General features: G+C 38.2%; 2 protein-coding genes across 3 annotated transcripts in view; one reads left to right on the forward strand and one right to left on the reverse strand.

Moving 5' to 3' along the window:
* Positions 1–10831, forward strand: part of LOC139762762 (G patch domain-containing protein 3-like) — a 25700-nt gene extending 14869 nt beyond the window's left edge. Inside the window, exons 5-8 of the mRNA XM_071687870.1 lie at positions 2452–2584; positions 4306–4470; positions 6149–6323; positions 8941–10831. Of these exons, the coding sequence (XP_071543971.1) occupies positions 2452–2584; positions 4306–4470; positions 6149–6323; positions 8941–9166 (699 nt within the window). The 3' untranslated portion in view covers positions 9167–10831. The remainder of the gene's footprint in view (positions 1–2451; positions 2585–4305; positions 4471–6148; positions 6324–8940) is intronic.
* Positions 9277–22349, reverse strand: part of LOC139762763 (uncharacterized) — a 26336-nt gene continuing 13263 nt past the window's right edge. For both annotated transcript variants that reach the window (XM_071687872.1, XM_071687871.1), the window contains exon 2: positions 9277–12807. In XM_071687872.1, coding sequence (XP_071543973.1) covers positions 10884–12140 — 1257 coding nt within the window. In that variant the 5' untranslated portion in view covers positions 12141–12807 and the 3' untranslated portion in view covers positions 9277–10883. The remainder of the gene's footprint in view (positions 12808–22349) is intronic.

Consider the following 22349-nt stretch of genomic DNA (forward strand, 5'->3'; position numbering starts at 1 on the left):
TCACACAAAATCCTTTTCACTCCATCTTTCCACCTCCAATTTGGTCTCCCTCTTCTCCTCGTTCCCTCCACCTCCGACACATATATCCTCTTGGTCAATCTTTCCTCACTCATTCTCTCCATGTGCCCAAACCACTTCAAAACACCCTCTTCTGCTCTCTCAACCACGCTCTTTTTATTTCCACACATCTCTCTTACCCTTACATTACTTACTCGATCAAACCACCTCACACCACACATTGTCCTCAAACATCTCATTTCCAGCACATCCATCCTCCTGCGCACAACTCTATCCATAGCCCACGCCTCGCAACCATACAACATTGTTGGAACCACTATTCCTTCAAACATACCCATTTTTGCTTTCCGGGATAATGTTCTCGACTTCCACACATTTTTCAAAATCTCCATATAAATGTATAATTTACACATTTGACTGTAATGGAAAATATTTCTACTTGTGCTTAAATGAATTTGGCTCAAGTCTGGCCAAAGCATCAGCTTTATCATGCTCACTGAGGCCTGTATGAGAGGGAACTCATAACAACTTGATTTGAATCACTTGAGAAATAATGTTTGAAAATTTGTCTGTCTTTAGAGAGCAACAATTTACATTCTGACCTCGGGAGGGTGTTAAGGGCAAGTAGTGAAGATAAGGAATCAGAGATAATTTGATTGTCTGTAGCAGTGATTTCTACCAGTTCAGGAGTGATAAGTATGGCAGACCATTTGGTTTGTGGGGTAGATGCTTAACTGTTTATTCTAACATTTTTCTTTAATGTATTACCAATGGGCTGGATCACATTAAAAATGGCAGCTCTACCTGCCCTCCCAGGGACAGAATTGTGAGCCATCAGTGGGATGTTATTTTCATTCTGGAGTTTCTGTTTATGTTCAAGAGCACTGGTTTTGGCTGTGTTGAAAGTAAAGATTTATATGAAATTAGATTTTTCGATGGATAAGGAGTTGTAGTGATGTCAAAGGGAAGTATCTGCCAGGAAGGCAGAAAATGCTGCTGCTTCTTAATTTTTATACAAATTTTGTACTCCAAACATTGTCATGTGGTTGGCTGTTATTTAGATCCATTGAGATTCACTTGTGCCTTGGCACATATGGTTTAACAAATCTCTAGAGACAACTTACAAGTTTTCAATCCTATCATAGGATTTATCTCAGTTATTTTGTCTTTAATGCATGTTATACCAAACGCCATAGGAAATATGTAGTGTTAGGAGGGTTGATTACTTAAGGACCTTTAAGAGTAAAGTGTAGTGTTAAATGCATTCTGATTGAGATAGCGACCAGGAGTTTTGAATTGGTTTGGACAAATGGAGAGAACGAGTAAAGAAAGAATGACCAAATGGATTTACATACAAATGGATAGAGTGAGAAGGTGGGGAAGACCAGGAAGGAGATGGAGGGATTGATTGAAAGGGGTTTTGAGATTATAGGGCTCTAAATACTGAGGTAGGTGAGGGTTGTGCATGGGATAAATTGTAGCAGTGTGGTATATAGAGAAGGGTGATGAGCTGTCACTGGCCTAAACCAGAGCATATGAGGCAGTCAAGGGGAACCAGTACATTTTTCTGTAGGTCTTGGTTATGGACAATGGACTCCAGTTTCCATGCATAACATATGACAGCTGGAGATTGGATGTTAGCAAATAGGCCATTGCTTTGTCTTTTCATGATGCTATCTTGCTCAAGCAGAAAACAGCAGACAGATAACATATATGAAAAAAATATTCGTTGTCAGCTGGTATGTGTTTTACAGGTCAAGATTCATAATACTGTAATGCATTGAACCAAATTATCTCTGTCTATCTGATGCCTGTTCCTTCCATGACCTCTCATTAAGAGGGTGGCCACAGTGAAAAGTCTCCAAACAATGGGACCACGCAGTGTGTGGTTTTAGAGTATTATGAATTTGTGAAACACTGACCCACAGATTGTTGTCTGAAAATATCATAACCTTCACAGTTTTTTTTACTTGCCTAATGTTGGTTTAAATGTTAATTTTGTGTAATGTATGTAAGAATATAATGTATAAAACAGTTGATAAACATTTAGTTATTACTGTATGAAACTAACTTTAGAGTCCTTCCTTGTTAAACTCTCAGCAAGTAGTACATGTATGTAGAGTGAGGATGCCAGTTACAAATGCTGAGGTTGGAATCTAATACAGATGGGGTTAAGGCAACAGGAGAGGTAGGAAGCAGGTCTTGCAGTTCATTCATTGTAGGAGCTGGTGTTGATGAACATGGAGGGTTAAAAGATGAGCTGTGGGTGGAGTTGCTGAGAAACCCAGATCAGCTACTCTTCTAGGATCAGTTGCATTGAGATTGAGGGGAAATAACTTTCATAGAATGAAATATGCATCACTGTCACTCTAAATACATTTTTTTCTGTAAGATACCTGATAATTTTGAGTGATTTTAACAGTTCTGTTACAGCTTGTATGGGAGAAAGGAGGACCAGGACTTGTCTTTTATACTGATGCTCAGTTCTGGAGAGAGAAGGAAGGGGATTTTGATGAACAGACAGCTGATGAGTGGGATGTTGATATGTCAGTCTACTATGGGGAAGGTTTGTTAATATTGACCTTTAGTTTTGATAATCTTGCCATGTCACCAATAACTGATCAGACAGCATGTCCATAAATGGAGCTAATTTCTAACTTGTTTACTTTATAATGTACATCTATTTATGTTATAGATAAGTACTGTAAATATATTGTTACCTTGCTGTACAAACCACTTTACACTCATAGAAAGATGCTTTATACAGCTATTTCTCTTATTTTCTTTTGTTGCTGTTGCAAATAAAGTGATTCATAATTGATGATAGAATAAAGAGTCAACTGATTGCCAGAATGAGGTGAAACCCCAAGGTATGGCTTTGTACACTGTGAAGTTTTGCAAAGTATAACTAATGTATATATATACAGTACTTATATGTAGTCATTATGAAGGGCTAGAGCATAGTGCTTATTCTTTATCTTGCTTAATGGATGATAGTGTTTTCTGTGTAACAATGAACATCATATCATTATTTATCTTTGACCCAGTATGGAACAGTCATATGCATTTCAAGGCTTCTTGTGAATGTTTCTTTGCCTATTTCACTTTGTATCATGTTGAGTAATGTGTAGGGTAAATCATTGAAAAGTCTGTGGGGCCTGGTTGTGGCTAGGGAGCTGTGCTTTTGGTGCATTACATGACAGCTAGAGAATGGATGTGATTGTATGTGGCCTTTTTTTGTCTGTTCCTGGCACTACCTCACTTCAGCAAGAAACGGCAATCATATTACATATACGTGTATATCATCCCAGGAGATAGGGGAGAATACTCCCATGTATTCCCTGCGTATCGTAGAAGGTGACTAAAAGGGGTGGGAATGGAAGGCTGGAAATCCTCCCCTCCTGTTTTACTTTTCCAAAAGAACAGAGAAGGGGGCCAAGTAAGGATTATTTCTTCTAAGGCTCAGTCATCTGTTCTTGATGCTACCTTGCTAACATGGGAAATGATGAATATGTATGAAAAAAAGGAGGGTGGGTGGGTACTGATAGGCCCTAATGCAAATGTGAAAAACAAAAAAGGGGGGGGCTGCTGATAGGCTTTAACCGCAAATGATTACATCGAGTGTAGAAGGTTAAAAATTGGAGGGATGACCCATTGCAGCAGTGTGAAGAACAGTCATGAGCCTCTAGATGATATGCATCTGCCTGGAATACCCATAGAAGTTGACCCCAGTTTGTCCTTGTTCCTTTGTAGGGTATATCCTTGAGCTGTCCCCAGTCACTATGCCTTACCATGGGTCAAACCCAAGCATCTTACATGTATGCAAACTTTTTTCACCATTACTGGGGGAGGGGGATACTGTGGTTATCATCCCCAGCTATTAATGGAAGCCAGTGACCATCCAAGTGCACCTGCTCCCACCCATCATTCAAAAGCACTACTTTGTCAGTTGTAGCAGCTGCCAAAATTGTTTCAGTACTTGCAATATACCTTTTTATATGAATGCTTTATAGTGCAACCTGTGGTAGTATGCCATAAAGATTTAAAGTTTCTTTTAGTGGAGGAATGGTAATTAATATGCTTTTAGTGTAAGCATGAGGCTGCTGTCAATATATGATGCCCTTATGAAGTGAGACTGAAATTATAGTTAATCCTCTAGATTTGCTTCCTTCTTGAAATCATATTTTTCAACCTCTAGATTTGCATCCTTCTCTGAAATGATTTTAGGAATGTAAACATTATTTTGCACATGATTATGTACGACTTATCATTTCCGTAATTTTGCAGGTGTTGGTGATCTTGATGCTCAGGATAGTATTTCAATGTTACACAGTGATAAACTTAAGACGGGGAAACTTACAGAATCAGCATTCAAAACCACTGGCAGACACATGAGGGGAAAAACGAAAATGAAGGATGATGTATTACCTTCTGTGAAAAAGAAGAGAATTGGTAAGTTTATAGGTAACAAGAGAAGGTGCTTTAATGAGTGCTTTGCCTTTCCACTATTTACCTGCTGTTGCAATTTACTGGCAAGGACAAACTACCTTCTGGATATGATGAAGGGTATTAGTGCTCTCATCATTTTTGTCAAAATTTTTAGTGTCTTATGGTACAGCATACATTCAGAGTAACAGATTTTAGAAAACTACTTTGCAGAAAATCAGATTGATTCAAAATAGTAAAGAAGAAAATCATAAATGTGGAGCTAAACTTTGACTCTAACATGGCATTGTTGTTTCTGTTAACTTCTAACTTAATTTACCTCCATTTAAAATCTCATTGCTTCCAGCAACTATGTGTAACTAACAAGATGGGGTGCTCAGTTGAAATTAGTTTGATCATTCTTTGACCATGCAAACTTTGAAATACAGTTTTAGTGTTTTTATTCTGATAACTAGCAGTTTGTGTTACAGCGTAGAGGTGTTCTGTGAATTTCAAGGATATGGCAGATTTATATTGATACTGTTTAACCCTCATAATAGCTTTGTACTTTTTATGAGAAATACTAGGGTTAGATACAAATTATAATAGTATCTTAAGGCTTAACGAAAGGGTAATAAGTCAGTTAGCCTTATGTGTGTATAAATCAGGATAAAAAACTAGCAATAAAGTAATATGAGCATGAAATTGGAAGTCAAGTCAGGGATCTGTATGAAATATACGGGAATCTTCATTCAAAGGGCTGTTGGGTATTTTCCACAAAAAACCTGTCTCTGCAGACCGGTGATTTCCATTCAGCTGAACCATGGTTGAATAGAGTAAAAACTACTAGTTCCTATATGTGTGTAATTTTGTTGTTTGTTGAATCATGATTTGAGTAAAACAATGCATTGTTCCAACTTGTTTGTTGAATCATGATTTGAGTAAAATAATACATTGTTCCAATGAGTGGAGCAGGATTAGGATGTGGAAAGCACCTAAAATTAAGAGCTTCTTCTTGGTTCTTCTTCATACAAGAGTTGGGCTGTCATCAAAAAGGACAGGAAAGTTACTGGGTGGCATTACTTTGAATGGAAAAGAAATATTAGCTGTTGGTAGTGGGAAAGCTGAGGTTAAGCACAGAATCACATAAGGGTAAAAAGTTCTGAAGATGCTCCAAGAGTTTTGTTGAAAGGAAAAAAATCTCATCCCCATGTAAATGGAGTTGAGAATAATTGATGTCATGGGACCTAGTCTTGATTTTCAGTAAGCACTATGTCTAATGTTCTTTATTCCCTGTAAGGGATGCATCTCTCACCGAGTATCAAGTTGGGAGATTGTCGGGATGGTGTTGGAAGAGTTGACATATCAAGGTTTTGGAACTGGAGTCAGTTCTTGTAATATAAAGGCACTTTCCTCGTGTGTAAGATTACAAATCTTGTGAGATAGATGGCTTTTAAACTTAAAAACTGCTTTGGTGTGGCAGCACTTTTCATGTGTAAGGAATGGAAAGATACTGCATTATGTATTTTTAAGGACGTTGTGAGAGAACGAGGTATTTCTGTTAAATATTTTCAGTTTTAGACAATTGAAATTATCCACTGAAATATGATCTTGAAATTTTTTTATACAAGCTCAGTGTATGAAATTTGAACAATACAAGTACTTTGCAAAAGAAAATTATGTGTCCTTCTTTACTTCTACAAAGGTCCAGCAGCACCACCACCAATTGGAGAGTTTGAAGCACATACTCGAGGCTTTGGTCGACGGCTAATGGAAGCACAGGGTTGGCAAGATGGCCAGGGATTAGGAAGAGATGCTGAGGGTCTTCCCTATGCTCTCGACAATGATGGACAACATCCGTACAATAAGAAAGGATTTGGGTAAGTTTATCCTCATACGACTATCTGATTAAACTTTGTATTATACTTTGTATTATATTAATAGGTTTATTACAACTAATTGCCAAATGAGATAACATCAGGAGCAGACCAAAAATGAGCTTTAGCACTCGTACCTTCTTTTGCTGTCATGCATCAGAAATCAGTCTACCATCCACAGCCTAACTCCATGGTTTGCCTTGACGCTCAAGATGCAGTAAATCTTTTGCTAATTTGCCATTTTCCAACTTAACAAGGTAGCATCTAGAACAGACAAAGAAAAGTCCTCATTTGCTCATATCTACTTCCTTGTTGTCATATGCACTGCAGTGAATGAGTTAATAATTCTAGTCTCAGGTGCACCTTTAAATGAGCAAGTCTTTTGCTAGACGATAGGGGGAATATGCATATATTTTTTATCCCACCTGGAGCAAACATGCAATAGCTTCATTTGTTTACATTCATTCTTTTGCTGTCATGTACAAGGTGCTGAAACTAGGCTCTCTCCATCCTCATCCATGCCCCAGAGGCCATTTCTTGGTTTACCTTGACTTCTTCATATCACCTGGTTTATCTCTCAGTATCTGATGCCCATTTCCTCTTGGAACTTCCAACAAGTGGGGTGGCCACAGTGAGAGTGAGTCCACTTATCCCTGTCCTTACTTGCCTTCCCTGCATGTTCTTCCCCCATTTCTCTCTCTCTTCAGCTTCAGCTTTATTTCCTTACGTCGTAGGTGGTCTTCCTCTTACACCAACCTCTTTATTGTAGTCATACATTTTATATCTCTGATGCCCATTCCCCTTAGGAATAACCTCAAGGGGATGGCAATGGAAGGAAAGTCTATATAACTGGTGAACTCCAGTGCCCCTTCTTAGCCTCCAATACCTCACCCTTAACAGACCACTGGCAGAGGGCAACTCTGACACAGTGTTTTCAGAGGCTCCTACCTAATGTTCCAACCTACTACTTATACCTAATACTGTCACCTATTGTTCCTCTCTACTACTCTTACCTACTGCTCCTGTCTGTTATACCTTCCCACTACTACTATCTATTGCTCCGTCCATTTTGCCAAAAGGGAGGTCTAGCACATAATGCTCACCACAGGAAAATCTAGAGTTACACTGAATGACTTGTATGAATTAAGAGTTCTAAAGTGTTATGTGTGACAAGGAGATATGTTTGTGGATTAAATGCCAAGTGTGGCTGAGGCAGAAAGAAAAGACAGCTACAGGCCTCGCTCTACCAGTAAAAATTCCTCGCTGCATCAAGCAGCTCTCTTTACCCCATGTATTTGTAGCACTTACCACAAGGCATCTCTTTAAACTGTCATATGCTTTCACCAGATCCATATTTTTTTCATGCTTTATTGCTGTTTCCTGTGTTTGTACGGTAGTGCCAGGACCTTATGAAGAAAACAGTACTCGTTTACTCATCCAGTTTCCCTTGCTAACTTTATGTGCTATGGTTCAGCCCACTGCACTCTGTTAACTTCATGCATTCCCTGAAAATCCAAAATATTTTCGCTTCATCCTTCTATTATATCCTCATCTGGGATAAACCATAGAAAGGTCTGTTGATAGGGAGCTATGATTTTGATGCTTTACACATGACAGATAGAGACTGAGTTTGAACGAGTGTGGCTTTTTGTCTGCTTTCTTGGTGCTGCCTCACTGAAGCAGGGGATAGCGCCGGGAATGGATGAAGGCAAGCAAGTATGAATACATACATGTGTATACATGTATGTGTCTATGTGAGTGTGTGGGCGTTTATGTAGTTTCCTGGCATTACCTCACTGACACGGGAAACAGTGATTAAGTATAATAATGAATAAATATATATATATATATATATATATATATATGAAAGAAAGAAAGCTATATATATATATATATATATATATATATATATATATATATATATATGAAAGAAAGAAAGCTATATATATATATATATATATATATATATATATATAGCTTTCTTTCTTTCATACTATTCGCCATTTCCCACGTTAGCAAGGTAGCGTTAAGAACAGAGGACTGGGCCTATATATATATATATATATTATTTTTTTCTTTTTATTATACTTAATCGCTGTTTCCCACGTCAGAGAGGTAGTGTCAGGAAACACGACGAAGAATGGCTCATCCACTCAATATGCATAAACACCCATACATATCAACATATACACATTCATATATACACATGTACATTTTATTGCTTGCCTTCATTCATTTCTGGCAGTACCCCGCCCCACAGGAAATAGCATCACTACCCCCTGCTTCAGTGGGGTAGCGCCAGGAAGACAGACAACTTGTATGGACTAAAGTAGCCCTTTTTCCATGGGTGAAATCCCAGGACAGCAAAATAGTTTATAAGTAGGTGTCAGCTTTTGAACATAAAACTGTTATGTACATTAGAAACGGGTCATTTAGTCATGGAGTATAATACTTGGGATTTGTATTGTTCATATAATCAGAACAAATAATTAGGAGTTGATAATGCCCCATTTTTTAAGATGAAATGTGTATTAGAATTTTCATACCAAACTACTGCCAGATAAACATGCACAAATGTGTATCTGTTATTTACTTGAATTTTTTCACATTTGTTTTACAGATATCATGGTGAAAAACTTCAGGGTTGGGGAAGCAGCTCTATTACTACACATGAGCAACATCAACCATGGCAGATCCCACAGAAATCTCGGAAGCACTTTATATCTACTATATTTGACCATCCTCAGGATGTAGATCCCATCGTGTCTCCCCTTAGAACACATGAGCCTACCACTCTTTCTCATCGTCACAGTCGTATCTCCTTCACTAAAGCAGCAGAATCATAATATGATTTTGTGACGTTTTATATTTATCAATGTTGTTACTGAAGCCTTTATGACTAGTGACTTGCTATATTTGAATTTCTTCAAGATTAAAGCATAATAAAGCTACTTAAGTAGGTTTATAAGGGCTTTAATGACAATGTATAAATTTAAAAATATAAAATAAAGTATAAAGGGAGGAAATGATTACTGATACGATTGCATTACTCTCATATAAATGAAAATGGTGTGTAAATACTATCATAATCAGCATTAAAGTATACTAAAGCTACTTAAGTAGGTTCCAAAGGGTTTTAGTGAATGTAAAAAATGTGAATCTGTAAATAATTTTTTATATTGCCTGTGTATTGTGATTCAAAGTATAGAGAAATGATTGCTGATAGGATTACATTATTCTCATGTAAATGAAGTTTGTGTGTAATAACCAAAGGTTAAAGTATGGATTAGTTAGGATATAGTATTTCCACACCACAAATGAAATGTTCAAAATTTGAAAAACATGGAGATTGGAAAGCTGCTCCAGATAATGGTGTTAGACATTTTAGCTGAATCATTGAATGAAACCAACATCTCTATTCATAATAATTCCATACATGAAATGCTTCCACTACACCCAATTCCCAGTGATTTCTTACTCCTAATATATTCTCTCTCCATTTATTCCATGGTTTTTCTTATTGTAGCTTTAACTGTGCTATTTAATGTCTTGACCAACCTATAATCTGCCAAAAGTTCTACATAACCATACCATCCTCAAAATGGCCTTTATAATTTCATTTTCCCATTATAAACTGTATTGGTAAAGGATATGTATACAAGAAAAAAAAAAAAAAAAAAAAAAAAAAAAAAAGCTCCTGTACAAGACCATGCTGAAGGGTTCTGGAGCATGTCATTCAATTTTTTTTTTTTTTTAAATGAATGGAATATTTGTAAAAAAAAAAAAAAAAAATAATAGTATTCCTTAAATGGCCATGGTATAATGCTAAGTTCCTTCCCCACAGATTTTATGTAAACTTTCTGGCATTTATAGGTAAATGAACTTCATTGTGTATCTTAAATGCCAACCATACTACACATATTGCCCATCTGTATTGTTCTTTTAAACAAACTTTACTCCCTGACTTTTTTAAGTTCTTTACTGTGCAAATTAATCTCCCAGCCCAATTACTTTTAACATCCTCCTAAATCCAATATAAAACTGACCCACCCATTATCTAAATAGTATCATCTGCACAAAACAACTATGGAAGCTTCCATATTGCAATCTCAAAAAAAAAAAAAAAAAAAAAAAAAAAATTTACGGAAAACCCTTGAAGTACGATCCATAGTACCGAGTATTTTTTCAATTCTTAGGTCAAGTTTGAGACACAAATCTTTATTTACAAAGAATGGATAAAGGTACTAAAATCAATGCTTGTACCTCTGCTAACATGCCAAATGGCACAATCTACAAAAAAAATTTTATATTAAATCCATGAATTTTACATAAAAAAAAATCAGGTAAAAACATTTGGCAATGTTCTTTTTGGTTTAGTGTACAAGTTTTTTTTTCTTAATATTCACTCTCCATGTAAAGTCACTCATGTATTTGACAATAAATGAATGATAAGCACATTAAAAAATATGAAACTTCTGTTTACATGCCTTATGGTATGATGAAGAAACTATTTCTAGCTTTTCATTGCTACCTGTTCTACAAATCAGAGTGCTACTAATACAACTAATCCATACATAAAACTGACTCAGGTTCTTCCTTGATATATATTTCATCTATCACTCCCTCCTCTTTAGGAATTATTCCAACCACAGACCAAATAGAGGAATTACATTCAGCTTCATCTTGAACTGACAAGTTTCCTGAAGAGACTGACTTCTCACATTGACTTTGTTCCATGGATTTTCCAGTACTGCATTTTTTCATATGACAAGTCAGTTCTGAGTTTTCTGTGAAGATTCTCTTGCATTTATGACAGCTGTATGCCTCTTCAGTATTATGTAACCTCATATGTTTAATAAGATACCTCTTTTCTGTATAAGCCTTCTCACACTCATTGCACTTGTAACGTTTTTCACTTGGTTTTCTTTCACCAGTGTGTATTTTAATGTGTTTAACAAGACACCTTTTCTCGATAAATGCTTTCCCACAATGACTACATTTATGGGGTCTTTCAGCTAATAAATTTTCACCAGTATGTATCCTCATGTGTCTAATGAGGGATCTCCTCTCAATGAATGCTTTCTCACATATTTTGCATTTGTAGGGTCTTAAACTAGAATGTACTTTCAAATGTTTTGTTAACCATTTCTTAAGAGGAAATGATTTCTCACATTCCTTACACTTAAAGGGTTTGTCACCTGTATGTTTTCTCATGTGACCAATGAGTAAAGTGGGGTATGAGTAGGCTTTCTCACATAAATTGCACTTAAAGGGCTTTTCACCTGTATGCATCCTCATATGAACAGTAAGATGTATTTTCTGGGAAAACATTTTTTCACACTCGGTACACTTAAAGGGTTTTTCACCAGTATGCGTTCTAAAATGTTTATTGAGCTGGCTCTTTTCACAGAAACCTTTACCACATTCACTGCACTCATGGATTTTTACACCAGTGTGCCTCCTTAAATGAACTGCCAGTCCTGAGCGACGAGAGAATACCTTCTCACATTCACTGCATTTAAAAGGTTTTTCACCTGTATGTATCCGCAAGTGGTTATTCAAGTCACCTTTTTCAATAAACGATTTACCACATTCATTACATTTATGAGGTTTTTCACCAGTATGTGTCTTAATATGCACATTTAGACTTCGATTCTGAGTAAATCCTTTGCCACACACCAGACATTTAAAAGGCTTTTCCCCTGTATGTAATCTCATGTGCTGAGTTAGTGTAAATTTCTTATTGTAAGATTTCTCACAAGCACTGCACTTGAAGAGCTTTTCATCAACAGGAATCTTATTTTCAACAAAATCTTCCATCCTGTACTTCTTTTAAACTTACACGATTAACATAATGCATGTTATTTTCATTTTATTTCATAAGGGCGATAAAAACTATTTTGTACTTAATTTCATAATAAATCCTACCCATACGAGACTATCAAATGCTCAGTCGAACATTTACCTATTTATCTATTATCTTAACCCCTTTCCCAGTGACAATGAAAGGATCATGTACATACTGTACATCTAAGTTAGTTCACACACTTCCTTTATGGAGGCCTTGTTTGTTTAAGTTAAAGGACTTCCATATTAATAGAAGCAGTTTTCTTAATTTGCATATTAGGACAATTCATCATGTAAGGCCAAATCCTCCTCTCACAAATATTTATGACAGTCAATTCCTGATAAAAAATACATACTTTCACCCAGGTTGTTATAGGTGGAGGAGGTTACAGGCTTGGACAGTTGCTAACATCATCATCTTACATATACCAGAAAAAAATTAATTGCATTTAACAATAGATGCTATGCTTGTACTAATAAAGTGACTAACACATTTGTAATTATATCATTATTACAATAAATCTAATTTCTTATGATACATAATCCAAAATCTTTGTACTACATTTCCAGTGGTGACATGCAATAACATTACTTCTTTGGTAGCTGGCTTCTTGTTCCTTCTTGAACCTCCAGTATGTACCTACAAAGAGAAAGGTTTATTTAGCTCAACTTGAATTCAATAATAATAAAATTAATAGCATTCAGTGATTCAGATGACTTTGATCAAATTTGGATTTACAGAGGGATAAATTGTAAAGCAACCAAAATGTTAATGAACCATTCTGAAGATAAATTTCCCTTATTCTTGTGATTCTTGACCAGGTGACATGAATGAGACTGAAATACAGTTTTTAATAATTAGTACCTGTAAATCAGACCAAGTTTTTACCAAGGATGTAAGGCATTTGTACGAGTAGAAGAGGAAAGTAATTGGTCCCGAGTGAATGTCGGTTTGTGGCAAGGGTGCGTGATGTCTCCACGGTAGTTTAATTTGTTTATGGATGAGGTGGTTAGGGAGGCAAATGCAAGAGTTTTGGAGAGAGGGGCAAGTATGCAGTCTGTTGTGGATGAGAGGGCTTGGGTAGTGAGTCAGTTGTTGTTTGCTGATGATACAGCGCTGGTGGCTGATTCGGGTGAGAAACTCATAAGTTGGTGACTGAGTTTGGTAAAGTGTGTGAAAGAAGAAAGCTGAGAGTAAATGTAGGGTTGAGGGACAAGTTAATTGGGAGGTAAGTTTGGAGGAAAACTGGAAGTGAAGTATTTTAGATATCTGGGAGTGGATTCAGCAGTGGATGGAACCATGGAAGCAGAAGTGAGTCACAGGGTGGGGGAGGGGGCAAAGGTTCTGGTAGCGTTGAAGAATGTGTGGAAGGCTAGAATGTTATAAACCAAAAATGGATATGTTTGAAGGAATAGTGGTCCCAACAATGTCATATGGTTGTGAGGTATGGGCAATAGATAGGGTTGTGCAAAAAAGGATAGATGTGTTAGAAATGAAATGTTTGAGGACAATATGTAGTGTTAGGTGGTTTGATCGAGTAAGTAATGAAAGGATGAGAGAGATGTGTGGTAATAAAAAGAGTGTGGTTGAGAGAGCAGAAGAGGGTGTTTTGAAATGGTTTGGTCACATGGAGAGAATGAGTGAGGAAAGATTGACAAAGAGGATATATGTGTCTAGAGGTAGAGGAAACGAGGAGAAGTGTAAGACCAAATTGGACGTGGAAGGATGGAGTGAAAAAGATTTTGAGCAATCAGGGCCTGAATATACAGGAAGGTGAAAGGTGTGCAAGGAGCAGAGTGAATTGGAACAATATGGTATACTGGGGTCGACGTGCTGTTGATGGATTGAACCAGGGCATGTAAAGCGGCTGGGACCTGGATGTGGAAAGGGAGCTGTGGTTTCAGTGCATTATACACGACAGCTAGAGACTGAGTGTGAATGAAAGTGACCTTTGTCAAATGTTATATTACAACCTAATGAAATTCCCATACATATAATTCTGTAGAATACTTCTTCCACAAAAACTCATATAAGTGTTAGTATAATAGCACTTTCATAGTGGATCTATATTTACATAAAAACGACTGTACTGTCCTTTACATACCTATGTTTTATAAGTGTGCTACTGTCTTCAACTACCAGTTCATATTTACAAATTTACTGTGTCACTTAACAGTTTAAGGTTCAAATACTATTCTAAGAGAGACAAATTTTTCTTTATAAAACTCCCAGTTTGTTTTATGACAAGGAATACCTAAAATGAACTAAAATGAAAAAACTGTACTCAAAAAAGTCATTACAATTCTAAAACATCTGGAGAAACTTCTCCCTTTGTAACTAGGACTAAATATGAAAGAACATCATCAAATAACAAGTCACATTTTCCTAGAACACTAAACACATTCTCCTTATCTCAGAAAGGCAATAACAAAGTGATATTTTACTAATACAATGCATCAGTTTACCTTTGCAGCACAAAATAACATGAGCGCTTTTACAACATAAAACCAGAGGCTTAAGTGGGCCTTTATCACTCATATGTGAAAAAAATGAGGCACTCTGACAGAGAATAATCCATCAGTTATTTCAAAATAAAATATTGTTCAATATGATCAGTGGTTTCCACAATGATTTTCTTAAATTTCATCCAATCAGAAATTTTTCAACCTGTGGTGTCCAGATTAAATGTTACATCAGCATGAAATTATTAAATCTGATTAAGAACCATTTGTTGATTGTTTCTGCAAAGTTTTGCCTCAACTAACTCAATGGTTCCTTGAAGTGTTTAAAACATGATTAAAACCATACCATGACAGATCATATCAAATCAGGGAGCATATTGACCTATGGCAGCCATAGATGTCGAGTTGGCATGACATTTAGAATCTTTGTTAAAGATCATCCTAAGATCATTTATGGTTCAAAAAAGGTTTTTAAAATTCTAACTATATCTCTGATGCCCATTTTCGTAGGGAACTCCCTCAAGGGGTGGCCAAGGCACAACAGTCTCCGTAACTGGTGAACTCCAATGCTGCTTCTGAGATCATATGTTCAAAATTATTCTAAAGACAGGTGTCGATAACAGACAATGACAGCCACAAAGGGATAACAGCTCCTTACATGGTAAGTTAAGCAAAGAGGATACAAATCTGAGATTTGTGAAGTCCAAAGGAAAAATGTTGCAAAGTGAAAGCCTAAGAGCACCTGCAATCAAAAGGTCCAAAAAGTGCAAGTTGCAGCATATGGTTAATGAGGCTGTTTGGTAATCTGATGCCATCTACCACTCCATCATGATTTTACAGACTCCAGTGGATGGGTGAATGGCTGCTGGATCTATGAATGAATACCAGCCGACCTTGTAAGTATTATTTATTTATTATACTTTGTTGCTGTCTCCCGTGTCAGCGAGGTAGCACAAGGAAACAGATGAAAAAATGGCCCAACCCACCCACATACACATGTATATACATACACATCCACACACAGCACATATATACACATGTACATAATTCATACTGTCTTTCATAACTTATTCATTCCCGTCGCCACCCCGCCAACACGAAATGTCAACCCCTCTCCCCCCGCTTGTGCGCGAGGTAGTGCTAGGAAAAGACAACAAAGGCCACATTCGTTCACACTCAGTCTCTAGCTGTCATGTATAATGCACCGAAACCACAGCTCCCTTTCCACATCCAGGCCCCACAAAACTTTCCATGGTTTACCCCAGATGCTTCACATGCCCTGGTTCAATCCATTGACAGCACGTTGACCCCAGTATACCACATAGTTCCAATTCACTCTATTCCTTGCACACCTTTCACCCTCCTGCATGTTCAGGCCCCAATCACTCAAAATCTTTTTCACTCCATCTCTCCACCTCCAATTTGGTCTCCCACTTCTCTTTCCCTCCACCTCTGACACATATATCCTCTTTGTCAATCTTTCCTCACTCATTCTCTCCATGTGACCAAACCATTTCAAACCCTCTTCTGCTCTCTCAACCACACTCTTTTTATTACCACACATAATCTTACCCTTTCATAACTTACTCGATCAAACCACCTTCATACCACATATTGTCCTCAAACATCTCATTTCTGACCTTGTAAGTATTATGGTGATAAAAGATTTTGAAATACTCATTTTTACAAAATAGTTTTGAGGGATGAAATGATCTCTCAGATGCTCATAAGGCACTGTCCATATGTGAGAAAATAAGCCCAATAATGCCATTTTATTGCATCAATGTTCACAATATTGCTCTTGTTCTTTATGAACAAGGACAGATATTTCATGAGGTTGCATGGAAATCTTTAAAATCACCAATACTTAATGGAGCCTTTTAACCTGTAGTGTCCAGATTAATTTTACTTGCATTTTCTTCCATACATGATTGCTGTTTCTCACGTTAGCAAGGTAGCGTCAGGAAAAAAGAAAGGCCACATCCACTCACGATCATTCTCTAGCTGTCATGTGTAATGCACTAAAGCCACAGCTCCTTATCCATAACCAAGCCTCACACATCTTTCCATGGTTGACTGTAGATGCTCCACATGCCCTGGTTCAGTCAACTGACAGCACATCGACCCCAGTATACCATATTCCAATTCACTCTATCCCTTGCATGCCTTTAATCCTCCTGCATGTTCAGGCCCCAATTGCTCAAAATTTTTTTCACTCCATCCCTTCATCTCTTATGTTCTTCTTGTTCCATCCACTTCAGACACATACAGTGTGTATCTTCTTTGTCAACCTTTCCTCACTTATTCTTTCCATGTGTCCAGACCATTTAAGCACACCCTCTTCAGCTCTCTCAACCACACTCCTTTTAATACCACAGCTTTCTCTTACCCTTTCATTACTTACTTGATCAAACCACCTCACGCTACATATTGTCCTTAAACATTTCATCTTAAACACAACCATCCTTCTCCATACAGTCTTATCCATTAGCCTATGCCTCACATCCATATAATAATGTTGGGACTACTATACCTTCAAGCATACCCATTTTTGCCCTACCAGATAATGATCTCCCTTTCCACACATTCTTAAAAGCTCCCAGATCTTTCACCCACTCGTCCCCCTACAAAACACTTTTGCTTCCATGGTTCCATTTGCTACCATGTCCAGTCCCAGATATCTAAAACACTTCACTTCTTCCAATTTTTCTCTATTCAAACTCACATCCCCAACTAACCTGTCCCTCAACTGCTACACTTAATAACCTTGCTTTTTTTTTCTCTTTTTTTTTTTTGTTGCTGTCTCCCGCGTTTGTGAGGTAGCACAAGGAAACAGACGAAAGAAATGGCCCAACCCACCCCCATACACATGTATATACATACGTCCACACACGCAAATATACATACCCACACAGCTTTCCATGGTTTACCCCAGACGCTTCACATGCCCTGATTCAATCCACTGACAGCACGTCAACCCCGGTATACCACATCGATCCAATTCACTCTATTCCTTGCCCTCCTTTCACCCTCCTGCATGTTCAGGCCCCGATCACACAAAATCTTTTTCACTCCATCTTTCCACCTCCAATTTGGTCTCCCACTTCTCCTCGTTCCCTCCACCTCCGACACATATATCCTCTTGGTCAATCTTTCCTCACTCATTCTCTCCATGTGCCCAAACCATTTCAAAACACCCTCTTCTGCTCTCTCAACCACGCTCTTTTTATTTCCACACATCTCTCTTACCCTTACGTTACTTACTCGATCAAACCACCTCACACCACACATTGTCCTCAAACATCTCATTTCCAGCACATCCATCCTCCTGCGCACAACTCTATCCATAGCCCACGCCTCGCAACCATACAACATTGTTGGAACCACTATTCCTTCAAACATACCCATTTTTGCTTTCCGAGATAATGTTCTCGACTTCCACACATTCTTCAAGGCTCCCAGAATTTTCGCCCCCTCCCCCACCCTATGATCCACTTCCGCTTCCATGGTTCCATCCGCTGCCAGATCCACTCCCAGATATCTAAAACACTTTACTTCCTCCAGTTTTTCTCCATTCAAACTTACCTCCCAATTGACTTGACCCTCAACCCTACTGTACCTAATTACCTTGCTCTTATTCACATTTACTCTTAACTTTCTTCTTTCACACACTTTACCAAACTCAGTCACCAGCTTCTGCAGTTTCTCACATGAATCAGCCACCAGCGCTGTATCATCAGCGAACAACAACTGACTCACTTCCCAAGCTCTCTCATCCCCAACAGACTTCATCCTTGCCCCTCTTTCCAAAACTCTTGCATTCACCTCCCTAACAACCCCATCCATAAACAAATTAAACAACCATGGAGACTTCACACACCCCTGCCGCAAACCTACATTCACTGAGAACCAATCACTTTCCTCTCTTCCTACACGTACACATGCCTTACATCCTCGATAAAAACTTTTCACTGCTTCTAACAACTTGCCTCCCACACCATATATTCTTAATACCTTCCACAGAGCATCTCAACTCTATCATATGCCTTCTCCAGGTCCATAAATGCTACATACAAATCCATTTGCTTTTCTAAGTATTTCTCACATACATTCTTCAAAGCAAACACCTGATCCACACATCCTCCACCACTTCTGAAACCACACTGCTCTTCCCCAATCTGATGCTCTGTACATGCCTTCACCCTCTCAATCAATACCCTTCCATATAATTTACCAGGAATACTCAACAAACTTATACCTCTGTAATTTGAGCACTCACTCTTATCCCCTTTGCCTTTGTACAATGGCACTATGCACGCATTCCGCCAATCCTCAGGCACCTCACCATGAGTCATACATACATTCAATAACCTTACCAACCAGTCAATAATACAGTCACCCCCTTTTTAATAAATTCCACTGCAATACCATCCAAACCTGCTGCCTTGCCGGCTTTCATCTTCCACAAAGCTTTTACTACCTCTTCTCTGTTTACCAAATCATTTTCCCTAACCCTCTCACTTTGCACACCACCTCGACCAAAACACCCTATATCTGCCACTCTATCATCAAACACATTCAACAAACCTTCAAAATACTCACTCCATCTCCTTCTCACATCACCACTACTTGTTATCACCTCCCTTGCTTTTATTCATATTTAATCTCAAATTCCTCCTTTCACATACCCTTCCACACTTAAGTCACCAACTTCTGCAGTTTAACACTCAAATCTACCGCCACAGATGTTTCATTAGTAAACAAGAATGACATACTTCATAGATTCTCTCATCCCATACTCACCCCTCTCTCCAAGATGGTCATATTTACCTCCCTTACCACCCTACACAAAATCAAATTAAACAACTGTGACATTACACACTCCCATCCTAGACTAACCTTTCCTTTGTCCAATTCACTCTACTCTCTACTGATACAACTTTATATTTTCCAGAGCCACGTTAGGTTTGGTAAGGTTTCGCTGGTTTGTTGGCATCCTCAAAAAGAAAGTTTCCTCATAATCATTACATGAGCAGTTTTGAACTGAGCACAGTATAAACTCGAAAACTTTATAACAATAAAGTGGAACCCTGAAGTCAATTTAAAACCTATGAAGATCTGCCATTGGTCCCTATCTCAGAGTAATGATAACCACTAAAAATTATCATCTCTTATCCCAACAAAAGTGACAACTTTACAAAGATATGCAGGACACGGAAGCAAAAGGAAAAACTGGAGTAAAACAAGAGAATATTGTTTAGATTCAATTACTGGTTAAAACCTTGAAAATATCACAGGCATATCCATGAAAAAAAAGAAACAAAAGTTAAAGGACTTTCTTACACGTTTTACCAGTGGAGTAACTCTGACAACAGGTGATGACATCCACTAGAGGATTTTTTTTTCAATTTCAGTTTCTACAAGAAAATGGGCCTGTTTTGCCATAACTGAAAAAAGAGAAGGCATTTTCAAGGCTACCATGAATAAAATCTTGTTTTTGAATGAATAATTATATTTCTGTTTTCAAATTCCTTGATGGCACATGTAAGAACATTCCACAATCTTTCTCCTACATACTTCAGCATTTCAACTGTAATCCTATCCACTTCAGGTTCCTTTCCTACCTTTTTACCTCCCTTTTTTCTATAGGCCCATGCACTTGTATGCTTTTCCTTCAGTCCTCCAAACCCATTGTCACAAAATGCTGCCTCACCTTCTCCCATATTCATCAGTTCTTCAAAATACTCTTTCCGTCTCCCTTCACTTCCTTCTTTTGATTCAGCAACTTACTTTCCTTATTTCTCACATTCATACTGCCACTCTTACATACACCTCTTTCCTTTTTCACCTCCTTCATGCACAATCTTTTTTTCTTATTTTATTATTCTTTGTCGCTGTCTCCTGCATTAGCGAGGTAGTGCAAGGAAACAGACGAAAGAACAGCCCAACCCGCCCACATACACATGTATATACATACATGTCCACACACACACACACACATATACATACCTATACATCTCAATGTATACATATATATACACACACAAACATATACATATATACACATTTACATAATTCATACTGTCTGTCCTTATTCATTCCCGTCGCCACCCCGCCACACATGAAATGACAACCCCTCCCCCCGCATGTGTGCAAAGTAGTGCTAGGAAAAGACAACAAAGGCCACATTCGTTCACACTCAGTCTCTAGCTGTCATGTACAATGCACCGAAACCACAGCTCCCTTTCCATATCCAGGCCCCACAAAACTTTCCATGGTTAACCCCAGACGCTTCACATGCCCTGGTTCAATCCATTGACAGCACGTCGACCCCAGTATACCACATTGTTCCAATTCACTCTATTCTTTGCATGCCTTTCACCCTTCTGCATGTTCAGGTCCCGATCACTCAAAATCTTTTTCACCCCATCTTTCCACCTCCAATTTGGTCTCCCACTTCTCCTCATTCCCTCCACCCCTGACACATATATCCTCTTTGTCAATCTTTCCTCACTCATTCTCTCCATGTGACCAAACCATTTCAAAACACCCTCTTCTGCTCTCTCAACCACACTCTTTTTATTACCACACATCTCTCTTATCCTTTCATTACTTACTCAATCAAACCACCTCACACCACATACTGTCCTTAAACATCTCATTTCCAGTACATCCAGCCTCCTCCACACAACTCTACCTATAGCCCACGCCTCGCAACCATATGAAATTGTTGGAACCACTATTCCTTCAAACATACCCCTTTATGCTTTCCAAGATAACGTTCTCGAATTCCACACATTTTTCAACGCTCCCAGAACGTTCGCCCCCTCCCCCACTCTATGATTCACTTCCACTTCCATGGTTCCATCCACTGTCATATCGCCTCCCATATATCTAAAACACTTCACTTCCTCCAGTTTTTCTCCATTCAAACTTACCTTCCAATTGACTTGACCGTCAACCCTACTGTACCTAATAACCTTGCTCTTATTCACATTTACTCTCAGCTTTCTTCTTTCACACACTTTACCAAACTCAGTCACCAGCTTCTGCAGTTTCTCACCCAAATCAGCCACCAGCACAGTATCATCAGCGCCACCCCGCCACACAACAATTGACTCACTTCCCAAGCTCTCTCATCCACAACAGACTGCATACTGCCCCTTTCCAAAACTCTTGCAATCACCTCCATAACAACCCCATCCATAAACAAATTAAACAACCATGGAGACATCACACACCCCTGCCACAAACCAACATTCACTGAGAAACAATCACTTTCCTCTCTTCCTACACATACACACACCTTACATCCTCGATAAAAACTTTTCACTGCTTCTAACATCTTGCCTCCCACACAATATATTCTTAATACCTTCCACAGAGCATCTCTATCAACTCTATCATATGCCTTCTCCAGGTCCATAAAAGCTACATACAAATCCATTTGCTTTTCTAAGTATTTTTCACATACATTCTTCAAAGCAAACACCTGATCCACACATCCTCTACCACTTCTGAAACCACACTGCTCTTCCCCAATCTGATGCTCTGTACATGCCTTCACCCTCTCAACCAATACCCTCCCATATAATTTCCCAGGAATACTCAACAAACTTATACCTCTAATCTGAGCACTCACTTTTATCCCCTTTGCCTTTGTACAATGGCACTATGCAAGCATTCCGCCAATCCTCAGGCACCTCACCATGAGTCGTT

The sequence above is a fragment of the Panulirus ornatus genome, chromosome 44, assembly GCF_036320965.1.
Source record: "Panulirus ornatus isolate Po-2019 chromosome 44, ASM3632096v1, whole genome shotgun sequence".
NCBI lineage: Eukaryota > Metazoa > Arthropoda > Malacostraca > Decapoda > Palinuridae > Panulirus > Panulirus ornatus.